The following is an 18,906-nucleotide window of genomic DNA, read 5'->3' on the forward strand; positions in this document are numbered from 1 at the left end:
CTAGATGTCTTACATCATTATCTACTGCTGCCCACAGCCATATGTCATGGTTCAAAGACAAGCTTCTGCTGAGAAAGCACATGTGCTGCCATCCCCATCCCCACATAGCATGCTTCATCAGAGGAGGTGGGGGGGTTCCCAAAAGTCTGTCAAGTGAGGGCTAAAACAATTTTAAGTCTAGAAAAGTGTCAAGAATGTTTTTTTTACAGTGCCTCTCTCACAAAAGATCACACAAAAGTAACTCATAAAAAAATGATATTGAGAAATGTAGTTAAGATGAAACAAAGAGACACAAAGTCAGACTGCTCAGATTAAATCAAGTTTGTCTCCTGGCGGCTTTTAACACATCAGCTGGGAGTGGAGGAAACGGCAGCCTGATTGAACAAGTCTCATAAGCCGAAAGTCCAATCAAAAGGACAGTAATGACACTTGGACCAAATTTACATATAAAATAAAACATGTACAATACAACATGAATTACCACATTAATGATGTGTGTAAATAATTGTTTGTTCGATAACCAAACAACTCTTAAGACAGGAGCTTTACGTGCCTACATGAATTTGCTCCAGGTACTTTGGCTTCCTCCTACAGTCCAAAGCATACAGTTATAACATCTACATTGCTCATAGGGGTGAATATTTGTCTGTCTCCATTTGTCAGCCCTGTGATAGACTGGCAACCTGTCCAGGGTGTACCCCTCCTCTTACCCAGTGACTGCTCAGATTGGCTCCAGCACTCCCATGACCCTTAACAGGAAACGCGGTTGAGATAATGAATAGTTGATGGATGTATGATTTTACTAAACACAGATAATTTTGTTTGGCTGTACTAGCGGTTCCACACCATGAATTTTAGTAACTCACCACTGAGTGAGCGTTTGTTTGTGTTGAATTTTGCTCCAGCTGCAGAGACGTGGCTCCACTATGAGCAGCAGCCCCTTGCCCTCCGTCGGCAGATTGGGACAGTATGAAATCAAAGGCCTTCTGCTGTCTTTCCTGCACATTGTCAAAACCTTGTCTGAAGGTCAGTGATAAACTACATATCCACACTGCACTGTCATAAATGTTCACGTTCATGTATGTTGGTAAAAAGCATAAGAGGTGATCTTACTTTTTTGTCCACAGACACTCTGATGGCATACTGGAATAAAGTCAGCCCTCAAGACATCATGAACTTCCTCAGTTTGCTAGAGTGAGTAAAATAAACTGTTTGTCACATAAGACTATGTTGTAATGCAAGTGAAAATGACACAGTAAATTCTATGTGAAACCAGTGTAGTGGTGTAGTGTCAAACGTTGTAAAGGTTTAACAGATTTGTGCTGCCGTTGTGTTCTCTTTCCCAGCCAAAAGTCAAAGGTCAGCTGTTGTTTGAATGATGTTGTTTTATGCAGCTGACACTATACAGAATATAAAAAGCAACATGGAAAATGGAAAATAAACTAAGTCATCCAGTATTAAATTATTTTAAAAAATTATAGCTTCTTTTTTTTACAGCTGTTTGAAGACAGCTTGAAAAAAAGCATTTACCAAACACAATACACTGTACATGTTTGACTCAATATAGAACAAACGGTATTCCTCAGACACACACACAGGGTCTGTAGATTCAGTCGTTTTCCCTCTCCCTGCAGGATCTGTCTGGTACAGTTTCGTTACATTGGAAAGAGGAATATTGGCCGGTAAGGCTGAAAAATCAGCAGCACTATTTTCTCACTTGTCATACCTATCCTATCTGCCAAACACTACTACACAAATTAGCTAGTTACTATTTAGAGAAACTATGCAGTTCATGTTTAATTGATAGATTTCATAGAAATATGAATATAATACCCATTATTTCTGTTTGGAAATGATTTGTCTTTTTTAGTGTATGCTGCATGTATTACTGTTTAAGCATTAAGTCTTGTGTAATTCATTAATATGTTACTGTAGGTTTAATATCTGCAGATCAGTTAGATGGTTTCTGCAGGATCTCTCTTTTCTCTCTGAATAAACAAATGCTCTCTATTTCTTTTTCTGTGGATGTATTATTCATACAGGAGTCCAGAGGTTTGCATGTCAAAGCTGTTTTCCCCAGACAGGAAGTCTCAGACGATGCCAGCCATGCGCTGCAACCGAGCCAGTTTCATGCAAACTAAGATACACCAGTTCGGCACCATGGAAGCTTCCCTCACTCTCAACATAGGTAACCACATGCATCAGTTCATATGCAAAATGGAGGGTAAAACTTGTATTTTTTGCATTTAGTTTCCTATGAATGTTTTAAAGAAGAGAACTTAAAGTGCAACTTCCATGAAGGAGCAGGACAAGTAAAAGATTGATGCAAAGGTGTTCTTTAAATGGTGTTAGATTAGATCATTCTTTCCAAGAAGTTACTGAACCTTTGAACCTTTACACAAACAAATCCAAGGGTAAATGTTCTTCTAGGGATCAAGGGAAATATGAGCAAATAAGAGAAACAGTTTTCAAACCACGTTTTACACAAGTCAACAAATCTAATACTTTGTTTTGGGACAGAACAAATGGCTCAGTGTTGAAATCTAGAAAGAAAGGCTTATTTAAACATACAACAAGGTTTTAACTTTGCAGCTAGATTAGGAGAGCTTAAGTGAGAAAATAGCTACACAAGTTGCTAATGCAAAGTTAGTCTCATGTTGCCACGCACACGCCTTACTAAAAACAAAGGTTGTCAGAGACACAATAAGCGAGGAGCTGCTGTATTACCTAGAGCAAATAAACCTACTCCAAGTCTTTCCAGTCAGTCAGCCTCAGGCTTTCATGTATCCTGATTATCTTTAATGCCACAATGACAAGCCCAGACTGTAGATCTGTGCATGTAAACACAGGATTAAAACCACTGTGAAGCTCGAAGGGGCACCGTATCTGTACCATAAAATGAGTGTTTTGCTTGCTTTGTTTGTGTAATGATACTTGGAGGTTTGGGAAACAAGCCTGTTACTTAACAGGGCTGTGAAGTCAAACCACAATCAATATCAGTAGTGTGTTTGCTATAGATTGTACTTCTACATTTTTTTTCCTTTCCTGAACCCAATTTTGCAATTTCATTTATCTTTAGCAAGTCATTTATATCCTGATATGCTAATGACTGAAAACCTCATAAGTTGAACTGTGCAAGATGTCCCTGAGCAACATTTTGTCGATATTTCACCTGTTATCTGACCTACATAATCAAATGCAACATCGAACAGTAAATCATTTTCCTTATGGGCTGTATTAAGTTCAAGCAAGTTAAAGCAGGGCAGACATCAACAAGAACAGTACAGTGAAAAAGAAATGTGATCTTTATTGCAATGTGAACCACTATCGCTTGTGTGTGTTAATTTGATCTAGGAACGGGGCCATCTGAAGCAGAAATCCACCATCAGGCTCTTCTTGAGGGTAACATCTCCACAGAGGTCTGCCTCAGTGTCCTGGATGTGCTGTCTTTTTTCACCCAGTGTTTGAAGGTCAATACACACACACGCTTGTTTTTCCATCTTTGTGAGGACACAGTTTGATATAATGCATTCTCTAGCCCTTCAACCTAACCTTAACTATCACAACTAAGTGACCTCATTCTCTTTGAAAAATACTTTTTCTTGTCCTCTATGTAGCAAGTACACACACACACACAAACACAATGCTGTATAATAGCAGATAAAAGCTGACTCAGATGTGACTAAATCTTCAAGAGTAAAGATACCTGTGGGCATTTATTTAATTTAAGAATTTGGTTACATTTTTGTTTACATGCCTGTGTGTGTGTGTGTGTGTGTGTGTGTGTGTGTGTTTGTGTGTTAGAATCAGCTGCTGGACAGCGAAGGTCACAACCCCTTGATGAAGAAGGTGTTTGATGTTTACCTGACTTTCCTCAAAGTCGGCCAATCAGAAGCTGCTTTCAAACATGTGTTCGCCACCATCCGGGCTTTTATTAACAAGGTATGTGGGCCCCCCACAACGTAAAGCATTGCTGCAACAATTTCCACCACTTGAAAGCCAAGAGAAGGGATTAAAGCTTATCATCCATGCAGCTATTTTCTCTAGTTCTGCCATTAATAACATCGAAACAATTTGTGGGGATGCACTGACCTCGCTGTTGAGATAAAACACAGGATGCATAGAATAAATATTAGTTTTCAATGTTTATTAGTGTCCATAGTCACATGTTGCTTTATAACTATTATCCTATGTATTTTTAGCTTTCTTATTTACACATTTATTGCACGTAGAAGAGGCAAGCTCTAACATGATTCCCTGCCAAGTGAGGAAACACATGTAGTTCCCAAGAGAGGGGACGGCCCACTTCCTAGTGGTGTCCTCTGATAACATCAGCAGTATCACTCTGGCTACTTGTGTGATGAATCATAGGAGAGCAGACCCTGCTCTGACATGTTAATTCTCCTAGTGTAAATGCGTAAGGCATTGGTTTCTGCCCGGGAAAAGACAGTAAGTGACGCTCTGAATCAGTGAACATGACCGTTGCCAAAAGCAAACAGTCCTGCTCAGTGAGGTCTGATGCAGAAAATCTAAATGTGGAAACAATATTCAGATGTCCATGTACATTTAGTCCATGGTGTATTCTGTTTGTTTGTACTTTCAATACATTTTGTGATAGGAACAAAAGCAACAATGAACAAGTACTCACTGCGTAGTTAAAGCCTATTATGTCTTATTAGTCATAATAAATATTAAAACTGCCTGAAAAATGAAAATTTTGCAATAACTCAAATGTCCAACATTGACTCAAGATGCTCAAATCTCAAAATGCTCATTCTGCAAAAATACTGAATGGGAGTCAGTAAAACAGATAATTAGTTAGATCAGCAAACATCCACTGGCTCAAATATAGACAGAAAGGATAAAAAAAACTTTCTCCTTGGTGCACTGAGCTTGAATTATAGAATGCAGGTTTAATTAGTGAAATAATTGCAGTCGTGGACAGAAATGCTAATTTTTGCTGAATTAATTGGGATTTGTAACGTGTTGCAATGGTGAAATCTTATTACAGGGTTTGCTTTTATCTTTTTTTTTGTAGTGTTTTCTAATGTTTCACTGTCACTTCCCTGCCGCTCTTCCTAAATACTGACAGTGTTTTCTAATCCCATCCCTGCCCTCACTCTGCCTTTAATACACTAACACGTTGTCCCTTTAGTTCCCGTCGGTGCTGTTTAAAGGCCGAGTGACGCTGTGCGAGGCTCTCTGCTGTGAGGTGCTCAAGTGCTGCGTCTCCAAGCTGGGGTATGTGAGGGCTGAGGCTTCCGCCCTACTCTACCTGCTGATGAGAAACAACTACGAGTACACCAAGAGGAAGACCTTCCTGCGCACACACCTCCAGGTAAAGTGGGGAGAGAAACAGAAACAGCGGAGACATCATCCTTTAACGGTCCGTACTCTGTTTGTATGTGAAGTATATTCAACAGACATGGTGGTCTATTAAACGGTGAATCGTGACGTTCACCTATGACCTTTAACTTTTCCCCACACACTGTTTTGCTTTTATAACAGATGAGGAATGGGAAGAGAATGTTCAAACCATTTAAAGACAGAGTCCTGCTGATTTTCTGGCATGTCTGCAAACACAGCAGTAGAAAACCGTCCAGCTTTCCATTAGCACTCACTGGACGGGTCAATACTGGACCATTTAGAGCATTTGGTTTTTGTCCTCATCCCCTCTTACTCCATTTTCTCCTTCTTGTTTTTCTTCTCTCTCTCCAGCCCTGCACTTTATCAACCATTTTGTTTATGTTTCTGCTCCAGATCATCATTGCAGTAAGCCAGCTGATCTCTGATGTGGCGCTAACTGGCAGTTCACGCTTCCAGGAGTCGCTGTCCATCATAAACAACTTTGCAAACAGTGACAAGGCCATGAAGGTATGGTTGAAATTAGCATGACTACCGAGCGAAGCTCTAAATCAAATGTAATGTATTTAAGAAAGCAGCAAAATGATAAAGGAACTACACTGTGAAGTAGTGGTTAGCACTGTCGCCTCACAGCAGGAAGGACCTTGGGTTCTCTCCATGTAGTCCTCCCACTGTCCAACGTCATGCAGTTAGAGTTAATTGGTGATTCAAAATTTCCCATAGGTGGTTTCTCTCTAAATGTCAGACCTATGATAGACTGTTGACCTGGGTATACCCTGCCTCTCACCCAGTTACAGCTGGAATTGGCTGTAGTGCAACCCTTAAGAAGAAAAGCGGTTAGGATGATGGATGGTGGTAAACAACTAAAATCTGATACATTTCCAAACATGAAATCTTTCCATATATGTCGACACAGCTCTATCCAAGTTTAAAGGTAGTCTCTTTGTATATGTGTTTATTCTGTCTTCAGACCAGCCACTGGATCCCATTTCTAAAACACTCATCTCCCCAGTGTGAGATTAAATGTGTAGCACTGCAAAATGACCGGTGTGGTTTGTTTGTACTGTAAACATGTACTGTATGAGGTGAAGATGACTGATTGGCTTACAAAGAGGTTCAGTGGTTTAACTGCTGGTTTGGATTTGCATGCTCTTGTATTGTGGGAAGTGAGACGTAGCATTAAAATATGCAATGTGTTACAAAGTTGTGGGCAAACTGGCAAATATCCAGATTTTATTAAAATGACAATGAAGGTCCAAAATGTAGACAAATGACTTAGAAGGTGCAAATAGAAATATTTTACAGCATATAGGAGAATTGTTAGTTTCAGGCTTACGATTATCACTTTAAAGTTTTTTTTTGCACATCCATTAGGAAGAATCTCAGCAATCATGCACCCAGCATCACTCTTAGTCTGACCACATTCATGGTTATTCTGTGTCTAATTGTTTAACAGTAATGGAAATGTGGGAACAGGGGAAACATAGAAAAAATATATTCCCACCCCCAACAGTGCATAAAATGAGACTGAAAATGAAACTCCTAGCTCTAGGAGTCTCTTCAATAGCTGTCAGCCAGTCGCATTAGTGCTAATCATTCTTTCTTACAAGGCTAAAGTTACTCCACAAAAGTATTGTGACATGTTGGCAGTTTGTCCTAAGGCTTCAAGATTTACTAATGGACTTGTCTTGAGTTGTTTCCACTTCAGCTCCAGGCATCATGTCCTGTCTATCAGGAAGTTTTACAGTCAATTTACGTCATTAACAGCAGATGTTTTCAATTCATTGTGTTATGTCAAACGTATTATTAGTATATTAGTATATTATGCACTACTGAATGTTCATATAGTTTAGAAATCAGGCAGCCTATGATAATAACAACCTGGACACTTGAAGTAAGGTAACTTTTTAATAACACAGTGCCCAGTTTAAATTATTTGGATTTTGGGCTCATTGTACAAGACCTTTTTTAGAAAGAATCCTAAACTTGAGTTTCAGGTTAAATGCAGCCCAAAATGCCGAGTACGTCTGATGTGTTAGTCAGGACTAACTAATGTACCTGAATATTCAACTGGCATGACTGGTATGTATTGCCTGTTTCCTTGTCTCCTCTGTCTGGTCCTGATCATTATTACAAAGTAAAACTAAACGCTTTAGAGAAAACTGCCTCTGACATTTTTGGAATAACTTGTGGGATGTTTTCTTTAGCTCATATTTCAAAATAAGAGACCCCTGTCTAATATAACTCCCTCATCACACAACCCTCCAACTGCATTTAAACAATTACTTTACTTTACTACATGTAATCATGTTTGTATTTGTTTGCTCATTTCTGAATGACACAGTCTACGACATTCCCCACTGAAGTGAAGGGTCTGACAAAGCGGATCCGTACAGTGCTGATGGCCACGGCCCAGATGAGAGAGCACGAGAAAGACCCTGAGATGCTGCTGGACCTCCAGTACAGCTTGGCCCGGTCCTACGCCAGCACCCCCGAACTGAGACGCACTTGGCTAGACAGCATGGCCCGAGCACATCTCAAAAATGGAGATCTCTCGGAGGTATCTTTGCTTTGTGTCACATGTTTGCCTTCAACTTGTATTGTTTTTGTTATGCAGCTGTGTGCCAACAGGACAGGCAGGTCCTGGTTGGTGTTGTTTGACCACTTCAAAATCAAACATTCTACAACACTGCAGGGCGTTGTTTTTGTGCATCAACCCTGACACAACGGGACATTCTCAGCACAGGAAAATATTTTTTGCATCCACACAATTTTATTGAGGCATTACGGACCCCAGGAAGTGCCTTGGGGGGAAAAAAACTAAATTGTGCAAAATTACTAGATCAAGAGCCACAAGTTAAGTAATCTGTTTGCATGCATGTTACTTAATTTGTGTTCCCAATGTATTGCCGTCAGATAGACATTTTCAAGCTGAGTCTGTCCCTCACTGAAAGCTTAAAAAAAAGCTGTCAAGTTACTGATCCCTGTGCGTACTTTACCTCTCGGCTATGTGGGACATAAATAAAACACAAATAATAATTTAAGAAACTCAGAATTTCAAATCATATTAACTATAAATAGAAAAATCAATTTCTGAAGGAATTACATGTGAGAGCTGATCTGTCGCAAAGACGTAGACCGCTTAGAAGCTGCTGACCAATGACAAGTTATCGCAAGTTCTTATCTAAAAAACCATCCCAAAGTAAAGTTGATAAAGAGGAAAAGTTGACAAAAGGAAAAAGTTCAAGTCAAACTGAAAAAAAGGTTCACAAAGATTTAAAGCTGATCATAACAGAGAAGAAAAAGAGCAAAAAAAAGGCAAACGCCAGTGATAAACAAGATGTAGACAGTAAATGATATAAGAAAGAGAAACAAAAACAACAGGAAGTGACATCTCATATGCTTTTAATTTGAAAATCTAGTGTAATGCACATACTCAGTACTGTCATATACCATCATTTTTCCAACTGGAGCTAATATTTTGAATAATCGAGCCACTTTAAGTCTTTTCTTTTAGATTTTGGGTATGATGGCTTTTATTGTAAAAACAGGACTCCCATTGTGAAAGTTGCCTTTCAGGTGGAGACGCGTGTCTGTATGAAATGATTAACAGGTGAGAAAGGTTCATGACAAACCAACGCAAATAAAATGTTGAGTCACATTTGGGCATGGAGTGACGGGTGGGGGAGACATCTGCTGGAGTCATAAGAGATGAAGACAATTACAGTATAATGGATCAGGAGAGACACAGACAGGGACTGTTGTGTGTGTATTGGGGTGGGTACAGATAAGCTGGGAATCGAACCACCGACCTGTGGCACTGAAAAGTGCTGAGTCACAGCGGTGTAAGGAGAACAGACCACAGCTATGATTCAAACCCAATTCTTCCACATGAAGGGCAGCGATCTTACCACTACACAATCCAGCTGCCCAAAAAGAGGCTGTTTCTGGGAAAACTGTAAATCATACCTCCAAAAAAATATGATTTCCTGAGACTTGAGACTTTAATGAAGTCGCCCATGCAAATTTTAGGTTTGAGGGCTGAAAATTTTGGTCATAGGAGCGAGTTATAAAAGTGGTCCCTTTATCTTGTCTGCCAAAATCTCAATGGAAGAGAGATCTAGTTGTCTCTTAGCTTAGACAAATAGCTTATCAAAATCACAAGTATTCCTCCAATTTTATGAAGAAATTATGTAGAAAGAGTAAAAATGTGTGTGTGTGGCCGTTCTGACAGTTTGAAAAAAGTTTTGGTTTAAGAAAATCAGCCTCTCCACTCTAAGCTGTGACATAACCAATGCAGAAGTGGAAAGTAGAGCATAAAATACCTAAAACTAATACAGCAGAAAAGAGTATAAAAGATACAAAGAAGCTGACTTAAAGGCGACAAAGTGTTAAGGACGACCACCGAAACAGGCGGAATAATAATAATTAAAAAGAGCGATGATAACAATAGCGTGAGAGCTGCTGCTCAGCTCTCCCACTAAGTAGGGAGGTTTGCATGCTTGCTCAAAAAAGTCATGATTGAGGCACAAAAATCACTCCGTATACGTGTGACCTTGAACAGTCAGGCTCTCGGTCTAGGGTTTTGTTGTGTTGAACAGAGCAGTTAGAAGAGCTGTGTTGTTGTTAAAAATAAAAGGAGATGCTGGTACTGGAGCACTGGAAAGGGACCTTCAGCGTTTCAGTCTCGATCCCCCAAGACCAGAATAGAACTAAATCCAACACTAGCAAACATCAAAATAGCATATACATAAAGAGTTTCTATGGTCTTGCCCAGGGTCACAGGCTATTTTTGGTGATTAGCAAATAAACATTAATTGTTTCATCTAATTCAGTTATAAGAAGGGAAACTTTGACATTTCACAATTTAATGCTTTATTGAAGTTTTCATTTTATTGTGGTCCTCTCCATAGTGAAGTAAAAGACAAGGGTTGATGCAAAGTTTAAACCTGGGTGGTTCGGTTGACAGATTGTTATCTTGAGAATATATGTGTTCGACCCATTTTTCTTGCGAGCAAACCAAGAGGACATTTCACAAACAAGAAAGGCAAGAGCAGCAAACATAGCCTAAAATATTTTCGATTGATTTTAAAATTCAGTTTTATTGGTTTCTCTTGTTAATTGTTAATCTTTTCCTCTTCTCTTAATTTTTTTTCTCTCATGGTATGGTTGTGATTTTTTTTTGTTTTGTTTTGTTTTGTTTTTGTTTTTCCTATTTACAGTTTTTAATAGGGCTTGTGCACAAACCTGTGAAATAGCTACAGGAATACATTTCAGGCCCTTGTTGCATAGGTAGTAAGCTGACACTTTTTATGGTAGGTGTGGTAAGCACATGCTTTGCATGTTTGAGTAACAACCAGATAGTTTAAGTTAAACAATTAAACACAACAGATCCCTTACTTAGATGCTATGTAATGATGTCAACTGCAGTATTTCATATGACTAAAATACCAACCTTAATTTCACCTTTTCTTTTGCTAGCTTGCTTTCTCTTCTGTGTTTTTGTAACATTTGCAACAGAAATGTTCACTAAATCCCCTGGTGTTTGTTGTTCTCTCCACAGGCAGCCATGTGTTATGTGCATATAGCTGCACTGGTTGCAGAATACCTGTACAGGAAAAGTAAGGCTTTTCCTAAACACACACACACTCTTACACGCGCACATACACACACATGCCAACAATGTTTTTTATCCCCATTTGTGGCTTACACTGTTACTGTAATCAAACACCTGTGTGCAGTATTATTAAACGTCTACGTCATTAATTCAATGATTGAAATAATAGTTACCTAAGGAGAAACTTCTCTGCTCTTGTGAAACCTTCATATCAATGAAGGATCTACATTACAGTTCATGCATTCTTGACATTTTGAGGTTGTGACTATAAACATTACCCCCAAAGACAATGTACCTAACATTGACAAGTAAACACTAAAACTCTTTATGGTGTCTTGTGGCTCTCCAGGAAGATTTGCCTGCCCTGATGATAAAAGACATGACAGTTTTTTTTTCCACTTCATTGTTGTTAGATACAGTATGCAAACACTCCACAGACTGATGCTATTAGAACAGCACAATGACAATTAGCCAAAACAAAACCTCACAATGCTGTTTTTTGTTGTTTTTTTTCACTGTCATTTGAAATCATGCAAAACCTGCTGTTGATAATAGTTTAAACAAATGTGAGGTAGTGTTTATGATGCGGAATGTCAACGGACAAAGTAATTTGTGAGGTGCAACAGTTGGTGACGGCTTATTACCTCACAATTTGATTGGGGTCTAGGCCGAAGCCTAAAGCAGCTTCTATTATGTGATTTACGATCATCTTGCATCGTGTTTTTACAGTGTTACAAACAGATTAGTAGTAGTAGGATTTTCATGAATTTTGATTTTAGAGACACTTTGCTCAGATGTACCAGTTGCAACTTATAATAAATACGTTTCAATTTTGCATTATGTAAATAAGTGGTTAAATTTGTCTTCATTCATTCATCAGAGTTGTTCCCCAGTGGGCTTGCAGCTTTTAAAAAGATCACTTTGAACATTGACGAGGAGGCTGCCATGAAGGAAGACACCGGAATGCAAGATGTCTACTACACTGAGGTGCAACTGCTGTGACTTGTTGAGAAAGATGTTGTGAAGTGACAAATATAAATCAGAGCCCTAAACAACATCCAGATTATCATTTAATTCAACATTTTATCTCAACAAGGGCTGGTTAATAATTGGCTAATGGATGAGTAATACTTTTTTTGTGGAGAACAAAATGTGTTCTCAGTGAATTCAGTTTTGTATCTATAATGTAACTTGAATCCTAATATAAAAACTTCCTTGTTGATAGTGTAAATTTGGACATTGTGAATCAGAAAGCTGTATTTTTTTTTTCTGCCACTCTTTTTAGGAAGTCTTGGTCGAACACCTTGATGTCTGTGTGGAGGCACTGTGGAAAGCCGAGCGCTACGAGCTCATCACGCACATTGCCAAACTCATTATCCCCATATATGAGAAGCGTCACGAGTATGAGGTACGGCAGCACAGTCCCCACACTCCCACAGATATCATGCATACACTGACAGCTACAGTTTCTTGTCTTTCCCTGCAGAGTGATTGATCTACATCTTCATACTTTTGTTGGTCAATTCATCATTGGATTTGAGTGGTTCTGTTTTATAGACTGTTATCTTTAGAACATGGCAAGAAAAAGTATGTGAACCCTCTCGGTTGTATGGTTTTCTGCATTCACTTGTCATGAAATGTGATCTGATCTTCATCTAAGTCAAGAGTATTAACGAATATAATATCCATTAAAACACCATTGTACTAGTGGAAAATGTATGTGAACCCTTTCAATAATTACCTTAAAAAAGCTAACTAGAGTCAGTTGTTAGCATGAGTTAAGAAGATTAACTCAGGCTCATGAAGTGGGCGGCCAGTCAAAATAACCCTAAGAGCACACAAAACACTTATTAATGAGGTAAAGAAACAACCCTGAGTGACAGCCAAAGATTTGAAGGCATCATTGAAACTGGCTAACATCTGTGTTCATGAGTCCACAGTATGTAAAACATTGAACAAGCAGGGTGTCTATGACAGGACACCACAAAGGAAGCCGCTGCTTACTAAAAAGAACATTGTTGCACGGCTGAAGTTTGCCAAAGAGCACATTGACACTTCACAGCACATTATATTTGTTAATACTCTTGACTTAGATGAAGATCAGATCATTTTAGGACAATATATTTGTTACCCTATTTTTCATGCAAGCTAACAGGAAAGACAAGATGGTAGAGCAGCAAACCCAGCACCCTGAAATATTTTGTTTGCGTTTCTTACCTACACATTTTTTATTAATGCTTTCTGTGCAAAATGAGAAATCAGTAGAACTTGTTCTACACTGTAAATTGAAAGGAACTACTTCAAGCTAAAGTTATTCAACATAATCATATCTCTGCTACTGTTAAAGATAGACGGCAAAATCTGCATGAATAAAAACAGGCAGCTTTCAGGCCTTCGTGCAAATTGCTGCCTCACAGGCGATAAGCTGATACTCTGAATGGTAGGTGTGGCAGGCACACTGGCTTTTGGTTTGTCAACATATTTTCTCAGTATCTTGTAGATTTGCTGACATGTACTCGTGATTTTGCGACACTTTGTACAAGCAGCTGCTTCACTAGCACAACATGATTCAATTTTAAACCTTTCAGACTACATATTTTGAATGTTATGTTTTCATGCAACGTGCCTGCTAGCGTATACACCCAAACATTTTTTATACCTATTTATCCTGCTCAGAGTACTAAGTACAGTACATGTACAGTGTTTACATTCAGTTAAAAGGAGCTTGTTCTTTGCTATAATATTTCCATTATGTGCTACTTTAACTTTTACTCCACTACAGCGCAGAGGTAAATAATACAATACAAATTACAACTGACTAATAACTAGTTTTGTATTATTATGGATTAACCAACCAAACCTTTAATGCATAAATAATTATAATCCAACATATTATACTGCATAAAGTCATGAGTACTTTTATATTTTGGTACTTTATATAAACTTAAGTAATTACACATATACATTGTCACCTTAGCAAGGCCTGAATGTTTCAGATTTCTGAAAGAACATGACGAACAAATCTGATTCATGTTATCAACAGCATCAAGCTCTGTAGTGTTTACAACACATCGCCCTGGCAAAAAGTGAAAAAAACAGTCAATCGCAGTGCTTGGAGTTTTCGGTTTGGGTAGTGCACCCAGTGGTATACCACACTAACAGATACATTAAGGATAATAAATGTATAAGCCGTCATTTTGTGCCAAGCGATACATTTTAGTCAATCAAATAATATTTAATTCATTATGTGGATGTGAGCATTGCACACGTACATTTTTCCATTTTGCTGTGAGGTTTGTTGGGATGTTACATAACTGAAATGCTTGTGCTTGTCTCTGCACGCAGCGACTACTTTTGCCAATAAACAAACCTTTACAAAACATACAACTTGAATACCATTTGTCCCTTTTTTTTTTTTTTCAGAAACTAAGCCGACTGTACAGCACCCTGCATAGAGCCTACAATAAGATAATGGAGGTGATACAGTCAGGCCGCAGGCTGCTTGGGACATACTTCAGAGTGGCTTTTTATGGTCAGGTGAGGTCAAGCAGATTCCTTTATTTAAAGTGCACATGCAGTGTCTCACACTGTCTCCTGTCCACAAACAGAGAGGGCATTTTCATGCACAGAGCTGTGCTGCACGCATAAGAGTTTATGAAAACCGGAATGTAAATCAAACAGGTGTGGTGATGACTCATTCAACACTAAGACAGTCAAGTAGTTTAATGGTCCCATAAACAGTATTGATCTGAATTGTTTTCACTTTGTATCATGACAAACACGACTAACAACATTTCAGAAAGTAAAAACAAACTCCCAACCTTTCTTAGGAAGCGATAAACTAAGGTGAAGAAAAAAGACACTTATGAAGCATATAACACAAGAAGTGTGGTTCATTTACACAACTTAATAAAAACACAGTAACAGTAAGGAGTCGTTAGGCATAATGCTCTACTTTAAGATTTATCACACACATCTGCCCTGCTGCCTTCAGATGACTGAAAAGGTTTTGCAGCACACATCAAGGGTGTAGCAGCATAACGCTAAAACAGTATGTATTCAGTAGCAAACATAATGTGATGCAATCAGTAGCAAAGTGAATTTCAGAGTGAAGACCCAGCATCATGTACATAAATAATCCTGATAGTTCATGTTCCATTTGTTGTGATTGTACAGGAATATATTCATGAACACTGTAGTGAAAAAACTCTATATCCGGTCTGGAAATAAAAGTGATTAGAAAGTGAAAAAGAAGAAGTGACAAAAATAAGAAATGCAACAAGCAGGTTCCGCAGTGTGGAGGTAATGCATTACATTACAAATAGCAGGAAGTGTGTTTAATTTTTTAAGTTCGGCCAGCAAAGCATAATGTAATTGGTGCTGCATGTTATATGGGCAGTAGAGAGAGCACAAACAACACAATGATGCTGAATTTGCTTGTATAGTATAGTAGTAAACACTGAAGAAAAACTAACATTTTGAGAATCATTACAGCGTTAGTGGTTTGTTGAAATGAAGATTTCCTCCAGGACGCTCCAGATGAACTGTTTATGCTGTACTGTGGATTTGTAACTGGATAAAACGGTGTATTTTGCACAGGGCTTTTTCGAAGATGAAGATGGGAAGGAGTATATTTACAAAGAGCCCAAACTCACTGGCCTGTCCGAAATCTCTCAACGGCTCCTGACGCTCTACGGGGAAAAGTTTGGGCCGGAAAACGTCAAGATAATTCAGGACTCAAACAAGGTGCAGTAGATAAATGGAGGAAGGAAAGGGTGGAAGGCATGTTGGAATAAATAGGGTTGACAACTGGTGACTGATTTTGAATGGCAGATTGCCATATTAGTCAACATGTGCAAGATCTTTTCTTTTTTATTATGTTTTTTTTAAATCTTTTTATTTTGTTTAAAAATAGGATTAGTGTTTACTTTATTCTCTGTAGAGTCTCTGGGAGGTCTCCATTGATAGGATGATAATAGCCTTTTTGACTGCATTTATGTTGTTTTCAGAAACTTTGTGGTTGTCTGAAGAGGCAGCACATGTTGTGGCTGCCAAAAGGATATTTGATTATTGTGGAGCTGTTAGTTTAAGTAGCTTTTGGATGACTTTTTTATTATTCTCCTGAAATTCACTTTATCTGGTAAGAAATGAAGCCTAACCAATCTTAAACAGCTGTCCTGTTTATATGTAGCACATGTAGCGCATTGTGTCCATGTTGGATTGAAGTTGGTTACTCATCTACAGGTAAACCCCAAAGACCTGGATTCCAGGTTTGCCTATGTTCAGGTGACGTTTGTTAAGCCTTACTTCGAGGAGAAGGAGGCGCCCGAGAGGAAGACTGACTTCGAGAAGTGCCACAACATCAACCGTTTTGTGTTTGAGACTCCGTACACGCTGTCGGGCAAAAAGCACGGCGGGGTGGAGGAGCAGTGCAAGAGAAGGACTGTTCTCACAAGTATGTGAAGCACACACACACACAAGCCCTTAAGCCATTTGTGACACGTGTAGGAAAAAAGTCACAACTATGTCAAGTTGTTGTGATTAGAAAAAGCTGAGCTTTTTTGTTTTGTTTTAATAAAAAGGATGAGTTCACATTTTTTCAAGTGGATCTTAACACATCACTCAGGTGTCTGTATGAACAATAGAAGAGGTCTTACTTGACACAATCAGTCCTCCTGTTTATACTGGACACAGGTCCTTTACCAAAGTCCTTAGAGTGGAAGTGATGGAGGCCAAAATCCAGCAGAGAAACACTGTCCGGAGAAACACTAAGAGGAAATTTAATACAAATAATACTTTCAACAGCAAAGAAGACCTATTTCCTATTTCTGTTTCTTCACCTGACTGATGTTTTCTGTATCTCATATCTGAAAATACACCATATTAATAATGTATTCTTATCATGACCATCAGAACTTGATGGCCATACTGTATCTCAGAAGTAATGTTTCATACAAAAAAACTCTCTCATTGAGCAGATGTGCTGGCTGTAACTCGTGGCTGTGTTTAGATGTGCATGGCTGTGACCTCCTAAATAGGAGTAAACATTAAAACAGCTGGTTAGTGCAGCAAGCAGCAGCTGGATGTTAGGATCCGTCAAGTCTCACCCTATTCAGTGTTGCCTGCTTATCTCTGCTCTAACACTGACAAGCACCCTGAAGCAATGTTAGTTTTCATGTTTAGCTACCATAAATCATGTAGTTCTCATTGTGTGCGTACAGTTGTTACAATGGAAGACGATACTCAGTTAGTTTGGGCCAAAAAAAAACATTTTTGCTTTTTCTTGTTCTGTTGCTTATTAACAGTCATATTGATTTTAACAGTGGATATTATAACACATATTATGTTGCATTATCACACTATACAGTACCATATTCATTCTTACACAACAAGCTCCTGAGAAATCACCACAACATGACCCATTAAAGAAACAGATGTTACTGTCACTGCAGTTTGTTTTGTTCCCATGCATGATCCAACTAGTTATTACGACCTATTCATTGACAGCTGCCAACACCTTCCCGTATGTGAAGAAACGCGTGGAGGTGATGGGGGAAAAGCATTTGGAGCTTAAGCCAGTGGACGTGGCCATTGATGAGATGAAGGCGCGAACTGCAGAGCTGATCAAGCTCTGCTCCAGCCAGGAGGTGGACATGATCCAGCTGCAGCTCAAGCTGCAGGGCTGCGTCTCTGTGCAGGTAAAAGGTTTCACTTGCTCAGAGTGATCGAGCCAAGTGAAAAACAGCAGCTGTCTGCTGATGTCAAATCACACTTACAGCACAATTTTTATTTTTTTCTATTCACATATTTGTATTGAGATCAGTGGTTAATTGCATCACCATGTGCTGATTGCAATATGTTGTCTAACCTTACTATTAGAATATTTAACATTTCAGGCATGTTTTGCTGCAGGTGAATGCAGGTCCAATGGCCTATGCTAGGGCATTCTTGGATGACAGCAAATCCAACCAGTCTGGTAACAAGAAAGTAAAAGACCTTAAGGAAATTTTTAGGTACATATTTTTGTTTTAATCAAATGACTGTTTTTAGATTTGGTTTAGATTTTCCGTTAATATTTTCTTAATAAAATTGCTGATCTTCCTTGCAGGCGTTTTGTCGAGGCTTGCAGCATGGCTCTGGACATAAATGAGCGCCTGATCAAAGAAGACCAGGTTGAGTACCACGAGGGCCTGAAGTCCAACTTCAAAGAAATGGTGAAGGAGCTATCAGAAATTATCCACGAGCAGGTACTCTTCCTTTTGAGACTAGCCCAGATAAAATGAATATAATCTAGTGGAGTGGCATTTTTGGCCCACACCCAGGCTCACACCCTCACATGGACCAACGCAATTCCATTAGCGTTGCATGATAGTGAGCCATGCTGCATATGTCCAGAAGCATGTAAATGCGATCATCATGCACTGTGGACCATGTGTGCAACCAGTAATGTAAGCACACAAGGCATTATAAACAGATCATCTGTTTTTGTGTCATATTAATACAGTATATTAATTAGAATATGACACTAATTATTATAAATAATAACAACCCAACATGTAATGGGAATGAGGTGGTATGAATAAAAACAACAAGCAGGAACACGCAGCTTTTAAATGACGGAGTTTCATGAGATGAAACATTCCAGGCGCACAAAGAGTGATTCACCTGCTGATTCACTCACATAGTTTCTTCTGTTGCTGTTTCCATAACAATCTATGTTTTAACAGAACTAGATTGTTAATGTCAAATCCCAGCCTGGAGGCCCAGGATCACTCTTAGTCTTGAACTTTGTTGTTGCCCTACAATGCCAGTTGCATAATGGGCAATAACTAACTAACTTACATAGCCCTAATTTCACACAATCTTTGGGTGTTTCTAATGTTACTTGACACTTTTAGTAAAAAAAAGAAAAAAAAAGAATGTAA

The 18,906-nt window shown here is 38.8% G+C and overlaps 1 protein-coding gene across 3 annotated transcripts in view; it reads left to right on the forward strand.

Annotated features, from left to right (window-relative positions):
* Positions 1-18,906, forward strand: part of dock11 (dedicator of cytokinesis 11) — a 58,063-nt gene that overhangs the window by 34,762 nt on the left and 4,395 nt on the right. For all 3 annotated transcript variants that reach the window (XM_026353528.1, XM_026353529.1, XM_026353530.1), the window contains 18 exons: positions 906-1,026; positions 1,128-1,194; positions 1,635-1,682; positions 2,043-2,188; positions 3,355-3,470; positions 3,805-3,942; positions 5,156-5,338; positions 5,761-5,874; positions 7,709-7,924; positions 10,928-10,985; positions 11,862-11,968; positions 12,267-12,389; positions 14,405-14,518; positions 15,581-15,727; positions 16,226-16,436; positions 17,489-17,679; positions 17,894-17,994; positions 18,090-18,228. In XM_026353528.1, the coding sequence (XP_026209313.1) occupies positions 906-1,026; positions 1,128-1,194; positions 1,635-1,682; positions 2,043-2,188; positions 3,355-3,470; positions 3,805-3,942; positions 5,156-5,338; positions 5,761-5,874; positions 7,709-7,924; positions 10,928-10,985; positions 11,862-11,968; positions 12,267-12,389; positions 14,405-14,518; positions 15,581-15,727; positions 16,226-16,436; positions 17,489-17,679; positions 17,894-17,994; positions 18,090-18,228 (2,340 nt within the window). The remainder of the gene's footprint in view (positions 1-905; positions 1,027-1,127; positions 1,195-1,634; positions 1,683-2,042; positions 2,189-3,354; positions 3,471-3,804; positions 3,943-5,155; positions 5,339-5,760; positions 5,875-7,708; positions 7,925-10,927; positions 10,986-11,861; positions 11,969-12,266; positions 12,390-14,404; positions 14,519-15,580; positions 15,728-16,225; positions 16,437-17,488; positions 17,680-17,893; positions 17,995-18,089; positions 18,229-18,906) is intronic.

The sequence above is a fragment of the Anabas testudineus genome, chromosome 18, assembly GCF_900324465.2.
Source record: "Anabas testudineus chromosome 18, fAnaTes1.2, whole genome shotgun sequence".
NCBI classification, from domain to species: domain Eukaryota; kingdom Metazoa; phylum Chordata; class Actinopteri; order Anabantiformes; family Anabantidae; genus Anabas; species Anabas testudineus.